The 12,965-nt window shown below is 45.2% G+C and overlaps 1 protein-coding gene across 1 annotated transcript in view; it reads left to right on the top strand.

The window, feature by feature from the left end:
- KPNB1 (karyopherin subunit beta 1) overlaps nt 1–5,445 on the top strand; it is a 28,517-nt gene extending 23,072 nt beyond the window's left edge. Inside the window, exons 20-22 of the mRNA XM_039227715.1 lie at nt 125–239; nt 1,236–1,397; nt 2,302–5,445. Of these exons, the coding sequence (XP_039083646.1) occupies nt 125–239; nt 1,236–1,397; nt 2,302 (278 nt within the window). The 3' untranslated portion in view covers nt 2,303–5,445. The remainder of the gene's footprint in view (nt 1–124; nt 240–1,235; nt 1,398–2,301) is intronic.
- Nucleotides 5,446–12,965: the final 7,520 nt, after the last annotated feature.

A 12,965-nucleotide genomic window follows, 5' to 3' on the forward strand; every position in this document is an offset into this window, starting at 1 on the left:
GCAACTAAAGCTGCGACCTGAAACCAGCCTTCTGGGGGGATAGTGTATTTGGAAATTTTGAAATGAGGGGTGTAGTCCTGCCAGGGGTGGGACAGCTTCATCAGACTTTCTCTTTCTTTTATAGCGGATGTGATGCTGGTACAACCCAGAGTAGAATTTATTCTGTCTTTCATTGACCACATTGCTGGAGATGAGGATCATACAGACGGAGTAGTAGCTTGTGCTGCTGGACTGATAGGGTAGGTGATGTTCTCTTTCCAGTAGCTACATAGAACTTTTGGAAAATGCGAAGACAGGTGATAAACAATTTTGAGTGTAGCCTGGATGGTGATTACGTACTTCTTTGACATGGATGCTTCTCTTTTTTAGTGTGTTTATTTTGAGAGTGGGGGAGAGAAGAAACGCAGAGAGAGACAATCCCGAGCAGGCTCTGTCCTGTCCGTGTAGAGCCCAGCATGGGGCTCAGTGCCACAGACCAGGAGATCATGGTCAGACCTGAAATCAAGAGTTGGACACTTAACCAACTGAGCCACCCAGGTGCCCTGGTGTTTCTTTCTTCAGTAGAGCCCATGGTGTCCTGTTATGAGTTCTCACAGAGGAGAATTTATTCCAGACCTTAGCTCTAGTCTCATTCCAGACTCTCCAGGTTTCTAATTTCTCTTCGTTAAACTCTATGAAGCGAGTTCTCAGAGGTGTAGGAGCAACAGCAGGCATTTGTCTGTCCCACATTCTGAGGTTGGTTAACAAATTGCCTGCGTCTAGCCTCCTCTGTTGAAAAGTGTGTGAGGCATCGTTAGAAGGAACCGTGAGTTAGTTGGGGGACCTACTTCAGTCCTCTCTCTCCAGAGTTCATTCGTGCACCTGGTGAGGGCAGGTGCTCAACTTACCCTTAACATTTCTTCCAGCTTTAAAAAATAGGGGAACACAGGAGCACCTGGGAGGCTCGGTCGGTTAAGTGTCCGACTCTTGATTTCAGTTCGTGTCATGACCTCACGGTTCAGGAATTTGAGCCCCCGCATCAGGCTCTGTGCTGGCAGCTTGGAGCCTGGTTGGGATTCTGTCTCTCCCTCTCTCTGCCTCTCACCTGCTTCCGTTCACTCTCTCTCAAAATAAATGTTAAAAAGCAGATACATATACAAAGAAAACCCACAACTAGCTTAGCACTGATTTGGAAGGCTCAAAACATGATAATTTGGGGCCAGGAGCTGACTGTCAGGTGTGTTTATTCTGCACAGGGACTTGTGTACAGCATTTGGGAAGGACGTACTGAAATTAGTAGAAGCTAGGCCAATGATCCATGAACTGTTAACTGAAGGACGGAGATCGAAGACTAACAAAGCAAAAACCCTTGCTACATGGGCAACAAAAGAACTGAGGAAACTGAAGAACCAAGCTTGGTAAGAGTGCGTCTCCATTGCCCTCTTTCTTCTACTCTCGTGGGGAGGAGGCACAGTTCCTTCAGACTATTGCGACAAGGGCTGCCTTTCCCAGGGTGTTTTGTTTTGTATCCCTTCCCATATAAGTGCTTTTAAGCCAAGCCTTTGTTCCTCAGGCTTGTACTAGTGGAAGGATTGGGCATCAGCCTTTCCTTGAGCCAAATACTTGATTTCTCGTGCTAATGAGGAACAGAACTTAAGTAACTAGAATTCAGTGAAGGCTCCACATGATTTGGGGTCCTGATAAAGTCATTGGTAATGGCATTTTCCCAGTATTTTCTTTCTCCTGCTCTTTTTTTTTTTTTTTTACTGCAGTGCTTTTAAACGCTGCATAGCTCTACAGAGGATATCCGAAGTCAAGAGTTGTGTGACCCTTGCTTTTTGTTTTCTTTTCAATTTTTGAGAGAGGGGAGGGGAGAGGCAGGGAGAGAGAATCCCAAGCAGGCTCTGCATTGTCATTGTAGAGGGGCTCACTAACCGTGAGATCATGACCTGAGCTGAAATCAAGAGTCAGACGCTAAACTGACTGAGCCACCCAGGCACCCTTGACCGTTGCTTTCAAATGTAGTCTTCCTTTACGTTTTTCAGCTCTTACGTACTATTGTCTTATTCCAGAGATCTCAATAAAATTGGCTATTTTGAGTTTTGTCTTGTTAGCTTTCCTCCCACCCTCTAATCTAGGTGCTAATGGAGAGAGCAGGTAGCTGGCACATAGGAAGACAAGAAAAACAATTAGTTCTTCTATTGGGACAAACTAGACAAATTCATTTCTGGCTTGTGAGCACTTACTTGTAGGAATCAGAAGCTTTTGACTCTTCCAGCTGTATGTGATCTCAAAGTTGACTTGTTTTCCATCTATTTTTAGATCTGTTACCATTGGGATGATAACCTGAGACCCCCACTGGAAATCTCCAATCTTTTGAAAAACCCGGAAGTGAGGAGTGTGCACGGATGCTGAATGTTTGGGAATGAGAGGATGAGTGAGTGAGGCTTGAAAACACACCACATTGAAAATCCTGCCACGGCCGCAGCCGCAGCCGCCAACAGCAGCGCTGTTAGTGAGCTAAGTAAGCACTGACTTCGTAGAAAACCCTAACGTCGGCCATCTTGGAAAAGAGAAAAACGATGGATTTACTTGCTTAGGAAAAAAAAAAAGAAAGTTCTCTCTTCCCAGGACAGGCTAGGACTAGCTTTTCTGTCTTTTGGCCGGTGCCGAGTGGAGTGACTGGTTTGGGAGAGGAGGAGGGACTGGGTTCAGCTGTGGTGCTTTGTTGTAAAAGGCAGTCTGGCCTTTGCTACTGATAAGAAAGATGGAGCCTGGGTCTCAAGCCCACCTTTGGTGTACCTTTGCCACACGGTACTGTACGCGTACCGGCTAAAAGGAGGGTGAGGGATTCCTTACAGTCTGAGAATGAGTGTGTGTGAGTGAGGCGGTATCCACATTCTCAACTTCAAGTCATTGCAGTTCTTTTTCCCAGAAAAAAAAGGGTTAGATGTTGCATTTCATAAAACTAACCGAAGTTCTGTCTACTGATGCAGCACAAGAAATGTGTTTAAAAAAAAAAAAAAAAAAAAAAAAAAAAAAGAAAAAAAAAAAAAAGGAAAGACGCTCTTTAGGTTTTGTTTTTGTTTTGTTTTTTGTTGTTTTTTTTTTTAATTATCTTCTAGGGAAAACACTGACGAATGGTCAGAGCTCCCGTATCCTGATCTTTTCATCAAGGCGCCTTTCCTAATAATATGGTTCAACTGTGAATGTAGAAGTGGGGGGGGGAGGGGGGAGAAAAAGAAAACTCTGGAGTTAGAGGATCTAGAAAAAATTAAAATACAATTGTTACAAATAAAGAACGCAGACTTCAAAACAAAGCCACAACCCAAACAAACCAAAATTTAGATGCTCAGAAGTGGCAGCACAAAAGAAAAGGTCTCTCCTGACATGCATCGTGGCAGTCTGAACACCCCCAGAAAATTGTGCCAAAGAGTTTAAAAACAAATACACAAAAAAGTAAACATGCGCGCAAACACACACACACAAACACACACACAGCAAACTTCAGGTAACTATTTTGGATTGCAAATGAGGATAAATTTAATGTTCAAACAATCTGATAAAATAACCATTTGGAAACTGCTTGGCCTTCTGTTCTCTTTTATTTGATTGACTACAATGTGGTATTGGTCTCTTGCTGCCCTTCAAAACCAACTAATCAACAAAATAAAACTCAAAAAACAAGTATATATATATATACATATATATACTAGAACTCTTGTGACAAAAATGGCACTTGAAAAAGGTTTTATTTTTCCACTGATGTTGAAGATTAATAAAATGGTGTCAAACATTCCCCTGGTCACACACTTTAATATTTTTTTAAAAGTGTGATGTGCTATGAGAACCATAAGTCAGACTTCGTTATTTTCCCTTTTACAAGGGAACAGGGCACCCGGAATTTGGGTTTAGAATCTCAGCAATAAGGTGGGATGTCCGTAAGCTTTGATCCCCTTTCAGTTTTTGCAGTTACTAGTAGTTTTCGCTGGCATTTTGAATATGCTGCTTTCAAAAACACCAAGGAAGATTTTTAATTGCTTCCTGGTATTCAGAGGATTAAAAAAACAAGACCTTAAATTCCCACTTTCACATCCATTTGAGCAAAAAACGTGGGCTTACATTTTTCTCTTTGCCATTTTCCCCTCCCCATCCAAGCCTTCCATTCATAAGTGGGATTGGCTCGGTTTTGCTCATCCAGATGGCAGCATCTCTAATCGCTCTTGTACAGGGTATCAGATATTGTGCCTTTTGGTGCCAGGTTCAAAGTCAAGTGCCGATCTATGAACCAGTGTACAAAAAAAAAAAAAAAAAAAAACACAAAAAACAGGTGTTTGAAGGAAAGACTCCGTTGTGAATAAAGAGCTTGTACCACCTGCTAAGCCCTAAGAAGAGACCTGACCCTTTAATCCCCAGTTTAAATGTCAATCGTTTCTTGAGAGGGTGATACACTAACCATTCCTGATAGATTAGGGGTTGGTCAGGGCTTAGGGAGGGGGCAGGAATCTTGGGGAGAAAAAAAATCTGATCATTCCTCAGTGCTACCCATTTCTGTCCTGTGTGGGCTGCTTAGCTAGACAGCAGCAGGAGAATAAAGTACACCGAGAACCGTAATGGAAACAAAACCTTCCGTGTGTTTTGTCATGTTTTGTTCCAGGGAAGCAGTTGACAAGTGCTGTTATTAACGCTTTTCTCCCAGATCCATTCAGTGATGGAGAGGAGGAAAATGGGCTGGTTGGACTGTGGTCTTGGTGCCTCGCAGGCGTTCTACACTGGTTATGCATTTAATCCTCTTTTCCTAGTTACTTTTTGGCTAGTGGGTTTTCCAGAGTCTGGGCGTTTGTCCTGATTATCGATTGTACCACCGAAGGCAACTGGATGTGAACTGCATTCAGTCCACTCGCTGTCTGGGCCTTCCCCACCCTAGTCTTGGCACATTCCTTCAAGAATGTAGTTACCGTCCGCTTGGGAAGATGTCAGTGCAAATGTGAAGCAAATGGGCATCGGACTAGGCTTTGGTTTGCCGCAAGTGGCAGCTGCCTGTATCAGTTACATTTATTAATTTTGCTTTTCATTTTCCCAGTTCCCCTCAGCTCCCCTCTGTTGAAATGTTGAAATTTGGACTGTCAGAGGCAACTGTAATATTGCCGTAGGGACTTGTGCAGAAAAGGAGGGGCAGTGCTCAGTGTAGTGTTTTCACTTTCAGAACCAAGTAATCTAGTCACTCTGATATTTAAGAAGTGTGTTAGTCCGACTTTTAAGAGAAATCTCAACTCCATCAGCTTTTGATAGCATCTTGGTTTTGAAACACCGTCAGTCTGTAATTGGCATTCAGAATGCCCTTGGCATGCCAGTCTGTGATGGCATTAAAGACCTGTTACAAACACTCGAGCCCAACTTTATTAACCAAAACTGATACCACCATCTTTATCTTCTAAATAAAGTCCGCTTTATTTTTATTTTCAACATTTTGCCGCTTCATTTTTGGTTCCACACGGTGTCACCTCGGAGGCGAAATGAATGGTTTGAAAGAAACGAGCGCGTGGTGGTGATAGATGTGAGTGCGAGTTGGGGAAAAGGAAGGACACATTGGTCTTAAAAACGGACGCTGCGTCGTGTGATGAGAAATGAGTGAAAATAACTGGCCTACGGCGCGGTGGTGAGAAGGTGGTGGGGAGGAGGTTTTTGTTCCAAGTGCTTCTGAACCCTCAGGAGATCGCTCTGTCTTGTGCATATTTTTCAGGCTAATCTGGTTTGTTTAATGGCGCCTCCAAAATTGGCTTCTTACATGGTTTGCGGTGTGTCTTTAATTTCTACTTCCACGCCCCCCCCCCCGAAATTTGTAGAGGGAAGAGCACTAACTTGGGACTTAAGAAACTAGGTCCGTTCTTTACTGTTGCTTATTAGCGGAGTGGCGCCTGCAGGCTACTTTCTGGAAATACACACTTTCTTAGTTTATGTTGGGCAAGTGAAATGAGGGCTGACCATAATTTTCCTCCCTTAGCCTCCATGTGGCCTTTCACTTTTCTGATTGCACCCCCCATCAGAAAGTTCTGATCATGCATACCCCCCGTGTTTATAAATTATATACCTGTACTGTACTACTGTACCCCTATATTGTGTAACATAAGACACAAAAATAGATATTAAAAAGCAATTATATGAAAAATATATAAATAGAAGTTCTAATATTTTATTTCTGTGCCCAATTTTGGAGATCACTGGGTCGTAAAGGGTAACTTATAATTCTAAGACGTTAAATTCTGGGCAATGGCCATCGACCAAGGACATTTCTCCAGGGAGTATGCGCTGAGAGAACAAGAATGATACCAGTTCGTGGCACAGGGAGGGGCTGCTTCTCCCAGGAAGTTTTTTTTTTTTTTAATGTTTTTATTTTTGAGAGAGACCGCGTGAGCAGGGGAGGGTCAGAGAGAGGGAGACACAGAATCCGAAATAGGCTCCAGGCTCTGAGCTAGCTGTCAGCACAGAGCCCGATGCGGGGCTTGAACCCAGGAACCGCAAGATCATGACGTGAGCCAAAGCCGGATGCTCAACCGACTGGGCGCCCCTTCTTTCTTCCTTTTCAGTAGTTCTCCAGGTAATTCCCCATTGCCACATACACCCCTCCCCGACACACTCGAAAACCACACATAATACGAGGTTACCGTTCCACCTGGCCTCACCAAGGGTTTCAGCTCCGACCTGTCTGAGGTAAAAAACACTAAACACTGAGAAAATACTGTATGTCCCATTGTATCAATTCTCACACCAACTTCGGCAATCCCTGTTGTCATTTTACTGATGAGAAAGGTGGCGCAGAAAGACTGATTCATCAGACCACATGGAGCTTGAATTCAAAGCCAGGTGTGTCAGGCACCATAACCCAGGCTTTTCTCACATTTGTCCTAGACAGATGCCATCAACACCTTAGCGATACAAAATGGGTCTGTGCTGTCCGTATTTATGATGGGTCATCCATTTGCTTCACAGCACTTGTTAAGAGTATATTTTAAATTGTTATTTATTGCCAGTTTTCCTGATTATAATATCAGCTGCCTGGTGCAGTGACCTTGGCTATCTTGCCTACCATTGTATCCCCAGCCTAGAGCAGTGCCTGACATACAGTAGACCTTCAATAAATACTTGGCAGTACAGGTCGGGGAGTTGGGAGAAATGGCATCACCTAGCAGTGTCCAGAAACCCGGGAATGGCAGGGCCTCGGGAGACCTGGGCTCGCAGCTCTTCCCCCTCCTCATTTGCTTGATGACTTCAGGCTAGCCTCTTAACCTTGGGTTAGCTCGGGGAATGGGAGCAAGATTACTCACTAGTTGTTATATGGTGTCTGTTTCATGCACTTACCCAGTGTCAGGCTTATAATAAGCATCGTAGGTAGAGTGGTAAAAGTCATCCTAATCCACACTGTAACAAAGGTACCAACTTCGTTCCATTTTATAGATGAAGAAACAAGCACAGAGGGGCTAAGAACCTTGCCGAAAGTCACAAGTCACGTGGGCTAACCAGCTGTGCCAACTCCCCAGCCAGTGCTGGATGAAGTGGTCTTGGAATTAAACAGCAAGGTCACGTTGCCTTCTCAATAATGAGGTCTACTGTTAACCTTTTGACGGTGGTCAAACTCTTAATCTAGAGGTCGGGGGGACTTTTCCCCTAAAGTTAACTTTCCTCCCAATTGGAGTTTGAACCATCTCCTCGTTCCTTACCAGTCTTCACACTGAGCTAGAAGGTTTTTGGGAACCAGGGTTGGGGGAAGGGTGGTAGTGGTGCCCTGTGGCCAGAAAGGCCACCGGGCTGCTGAGTAAGCTCTACATTGGAATTACCCCGGTGCTGTCAGCTGAGCTTGGGCAGCACACCCGGAGCTGTTCCCTCTCCCAGGTGCCCCTGGGCCAAAAAGTTCCTGAGCTGAGCCCTCCTCGGAGCGAACCTCCGCTGAAAGTACATCTCCGCTCTGCCACCCAGGCTGAGCTGTGGATGCAGGGGGCAGCCGGTCACCATCTGGAGGGAAAGAGAATTAAGAACTGACTCTGTGTGAATAAGCTCTCCATGGCAATGAGCAGTCCCTGTTATTCTCTGAGCACTGCCCTTCAAAGTATTGTATGGTCTTTGGAGTATGACCTTGGGCAAATCAACTTTCCTGATCTTCAGTTTTATATATATATATATATATATATTTTTTTTTTTTTTGAGAGCACGAGCAGGGGAGGGACAGAGGGAAAGGGGGACAGAAGATCCGAAGCAGACTATGCGTTAAGAGCAGCAAGCCCAAAGCAGGACTCGAACCCACGAACTGCAAGATAATGACCTAAGCCAAAGTTGGATGCTCCACCCACTGAGCCACCCAGGCGCCCCTCAGTTTTGTCATTTATAAGATAGAGATCCCAGTGAAAGATAACTCCTATAAAGTTCTTAGCACAGTGCTTCACAATGCACTAATTAATTCATCAACAGCGGGGGGTTTTTAATGTGTTTTTTTTTTTTAATCTATGAGAGAGAGACAGCATGGGCAGGGGAGGGTCAGAGAGAGAGGGAGACACAGAATCTGAAACAGGCTCCAGGCTCTGAGCTGTCAGCACAGCTCGAACCCACAGACTGTGAAATCATGACCTGAGCCAAAGTCGGACGCTTAACCGACTGAGCCACCCAGGCGCCCCAACAGCTATTATTATGAGCCAGGCACTGTTGAAGGCACTGCGGATGATACAGCAGTGAATGAAGCAAATAAAATCTTCTGATGGAGCACATGGGCTAATGAATAATAACAAATAGTACATTTTCAAAAATTCAATATAGTAATTTTTTTAAATAGATGTTTTATTTTAAATTGTTTTAACATTTATTATTCTTGAGACAGAGACAGAGCACGAACTGGGGAGGGGCAGAGAGAGAGGGAGACACAGAACTGAAACAGGCTCCAGGCCCTGAGCTGTCCACACAGAGCCCAATACGGGACTTGAACCCACGGACTCTGAGATCATGACCCGAGCTGAAGTCGGACACTTAACCGACTGAGCCACCCAGGCACTCCAGTAATTTTTAAAATTCTAAACCAAAAGTTTTGTTTGGAAAATAGACATGAACGTGGTCTTAGAGAATATAAAGCCATTAAAAACAAAACAAAACAACAATTATTTTCACTCAAGTCTTGCTAATTTGATTAGAGGATGTATGTTACCTCCACAGGAATTTGGGAATTTGGTGAAGGAATGAGTTGTGGTTTTCCAGGGGTTGTTTGTTTTTTAAGATTGAAAGTAATCTCCACACGCAGCACGGGGCTTGAACCCACAACCCCCAAAATCAAGAGTCACATGTTCCAAATGAGCCAGGCAGGTGCCCCAGAGGAACGAGTCTTTCTGTCACTGCCCAAACCTCTGATCTGATGGAAGACCAGCAGCTGCACGTGGAGTCCCTGGATGGTTCTGCAGCAAACCCTAATTTTCTAAGGTTTAGAACCTGAGGGCTAAGGTGGTACCCAGACCCTGCACTGTCACATGTGTCTAATCAATTTTCCTGCCTGCCTGCTTCTATTTGAGTCATCTGGGTTTTGATTCACTCTCTTTGCCGGCTGCTAACACTACCTCCTCCTACTCTTTCTGGGCAAGGTTGGGACAAGAACGACAAAGTTTTTCTCCAAATCAAGAGTCCTGGGAATGGGTGACAGGCTCGCCCTAATGGTTTCCGTGGAGGAAACATACAAGGGCGACTCGGCCCTGCTTTTGTGTCCTTTCCTACTGGACCTGTGAATGCCATGCGGAAATGTTTTACCACTCCTGCCTGACCACCACACCCTCTTCTCCCCTTCTCCCACCTCATTTCCCCTTTCATCAAAGGTTTTCACCTTTTCCTGTCTGTATTATGATGAGCCCTGATCATTCAGACCAATCTCTAGCTTTCTCAGATGAAGAAACTGACCTGGAGAGGTGAGCTAATTAATCCACAGTCACTGCTTCATTCATTTATTCATTCAACCAGGCACACTCCTTCTTACCTTTAAAGATTTAGCCTAACAGTCCAGGTGTCCACTGAAACATGAATGAAGAAGATCTGGTATATCCATATATACAGAACACACACACTGTGGTATATATATGTATATGTATACACACAGACACACACACACTGGAATATTATTCAGCCATTAAAAAAGAATGGAATTTTGCCATTTGTAACAACATGGATGAATCTCAGGAGTATAATGATAAGTGAAATAAATCAGAGAAACACAAATACCATATGATTTCACTCATATTGAAATTTAAGAAACAAACAAACAAAAAAATGAACAAAGGGGAAAAAAGAGAGACACACCAAAAAACGAGACTCTTGGGATGCCTGGCTGGGTCATTCCAGTGGAGCATATGACTCTCGAGCTCAGAGTCGTAAGTTGGAAAAACCCCTCTCCCCACCCCACCCCCGCCCCGTTGGGTGTAGAGATTACTTAAAAGTAAAATCGTAAGACAAATGAACAACAGACTCTTAACTATAGAGAACAGATAGCTCCCAGAGGGGAGGTAGGCAGGGGGATTGGGTGAATTAGGCGAAGGGGTTAGGAGTGCACTCGTCATGATGAGCACTGAGTAATGCACGGGCCTGCTGGGTCACTATACTGTACCCCTGAAACTAATACAGCGCTGTGCATTAATGACACTGGAATTTAAAAAATAAAAACGAAAAGTATGCATCTTAAAGATAGGTCGTTACGAGGTTTATAGGCACTAGAAGCTACAGTGAAGCTTCAAAAAGAACTAAAAAAGATTTAGCTTTAATGTCACCTCCGACTACTTTATCTAAAGCAGATCCAACTCCCATTCTTCTCCATTGCTCCCCCTTGTGCCTTTTCACCCTTTATCATAATCCCTAATTGTTTTCTTTTTAAGTTATTTTTTTGGTCTGACTCTCCCACTGGAATAGAAGTTCCATGAAGGCAAGAAAGACATGTTTGTCACTCATCACTAGTCTCAGTTCCCAGCACCTAATAGGTGTTCAAGAAGTCTTTGCTGGATAAATGTACAGTGAGCAGGTATCATTGGGGCATTGGTGATATGAAGCTGGCTGGGATATAGTCCCTGCTCTCCGAACTGTTTGGAATAACATAAACGGGGAGAATGCAATGAGATCAGGTCCTGATTGGGGGTGGAGGGGGCATTTCAGGGTCACCTAAACCAGGCCTAATCTCTGTTGGGCTGTGAGAGCCCAGGCTAAACCTTTGGGCTGTGACTTATCTGTACCCTGAGCGGCATAGCAGCAGCAAGGACAGAGAACTTATTCTTTTTTTTTTTTAATGTTTTATTTATTTCTAGGAGAGAGAGAGAGAGAGAGAGACAGCGTGAACAGGGGAGGGTCAGAGAGAGAGGGAGTCACAGACTCTGAAACAGGCTCCAGGCTCTGAGCTGGCAGTCAGCACAGAGCCCGACGAGGGGCTCGAACCCACGAACCGCGAGATCATGACCAAAGCGAAAGTCGGACGCTTAACCGACTAAGCCACCCAGGCACCCCGAGAACTTATTCTGTAGAGGGCTCAGATGGGTACCTGGAACCATTCCCCTTTCCACTGAGGGAGGGTGTGCCCGTTCCACAGGCCCAGTACATGGTCAAGCTCATGTCCAGCAAGTCCCCAGAGACAAGCCCACACCTTCTAGCCTAGCCTCTCATCTTTTACCTGGTCTTCGGCTTCAGAAGAGAACTAACTTGTGTAGCAGTAAGGAAGGTAACACCTGCCTACCCGTTGGGATTAGTGGCGTGATGGATGCCCTAGCCCAGTAGCCTTCATCTCTAGAGGACAGGTGGGTGGTCCCACATGGCTCTGAAAAGGCTTGTGCTTCACAGAGCAAGTGGCTGACCTGTCTTCCTGTTCTGGACTATAAAAGGAACCCAGCAGGAAGAGGAGGAAGGAAGCCAGTTGAGAATCCCCTTCTTTGAAGAGCAAGAGTCCACAGTCCCTGCTGGTTCTCCTGGGAGGGCAAGCTCACCCCTAAATCCATCTTCTCCCTACAGTCGGGCAAGACTGCAGCTACTGTTGCTTCTCAAAGCTCATAACAAGGAAAAGGCCTTCTCTTTCCTACTCTTCCCCTTCCAGATTCATCCCTCCTCCTGCCAGGGGGCCAGCAAAGTAGGCTCTGGTTCCCAGCAGCCTGAACCTTCCCTCCGGATGGGGGGCTTCACTGCTAAATGCTGAGCCTACCAAAAGCCTACACCCCTGCTTCCCCCCGGGGTCGCCTGTCAGAAGTTAGCCAGAGTTCTTCAGTTTCCCCCCGTTATTCACTACCGGCAGCCAGGCTGACCATGCCTCTGCCCCAGGGTTTTAATCCACCAAGGAATAATCAAAGTGACTCATGAACACCTCACAGAGCACCTTTAGTTCTGATTCCCCATTCTTCCCCCCAGGGTTGCCTGGGCTGGGAATGATCTCCAACGTTATTGAGACAGGTTAAGTAATTTGCCCAATGGGAAAGTGGCAAAACACAGCACAACACACACACAGATAAGGAAAAAGAAAGAACAAACGAACAAACGAACTTGTGTCTCCTGCCCAGCAGTTTGGCAAGTGCTCAAATCATCTTTGTGGAAAGGGCGAAATGTGTTATTCCTTCATTTCACTGGCCTGTGGGTGAGGGGACCGTGTCAGCGGGAGGAAAGCAGTCTCCCTTCCTAAGTGAATCTTTGACCTCCTTAGTTCACTCTCCTTTCTGAAGAAGTTACCAAATTTAACTCTCATCTCTCCGACTAGACCCCATAGTCCGTGGATCTATTATCAGAATAAGGCCCCCACCCCTAAGAGCAACGAAGAGTAACTCTAATATTTTCCTTCTCAAGAGAGCAAAGACCAAAACCCAAACGCAAATCCAAATAAATAGCTTCAATTTCCCCCCAAATATACGGCCCCCAAGCACACCCCAAAGCACCACCTGAGCCCTTGCGCGGCCCGCAGGCGCCCCGACACGCGCCACGCCACGCCACACTGCGTTAGGGAGGCG

This window comes from Hyaena hyaena, unplaced genomic scaffold (assembly GCF_003009895.1).
Source record: "Hyaena hyaena isolate Hyena2069 unplaced genomic scaffold, ASM300989v1 scaffold_29, whole genome shotgun sequence".
In the NCBI taxonomy this organism is placed as follows: domain Eukaryota; kingdom Metazoa; phylum Chordata; class Mammalia; order Carnivora; family Hyaenidae; genus Hyaena; species Hyaena hyaena.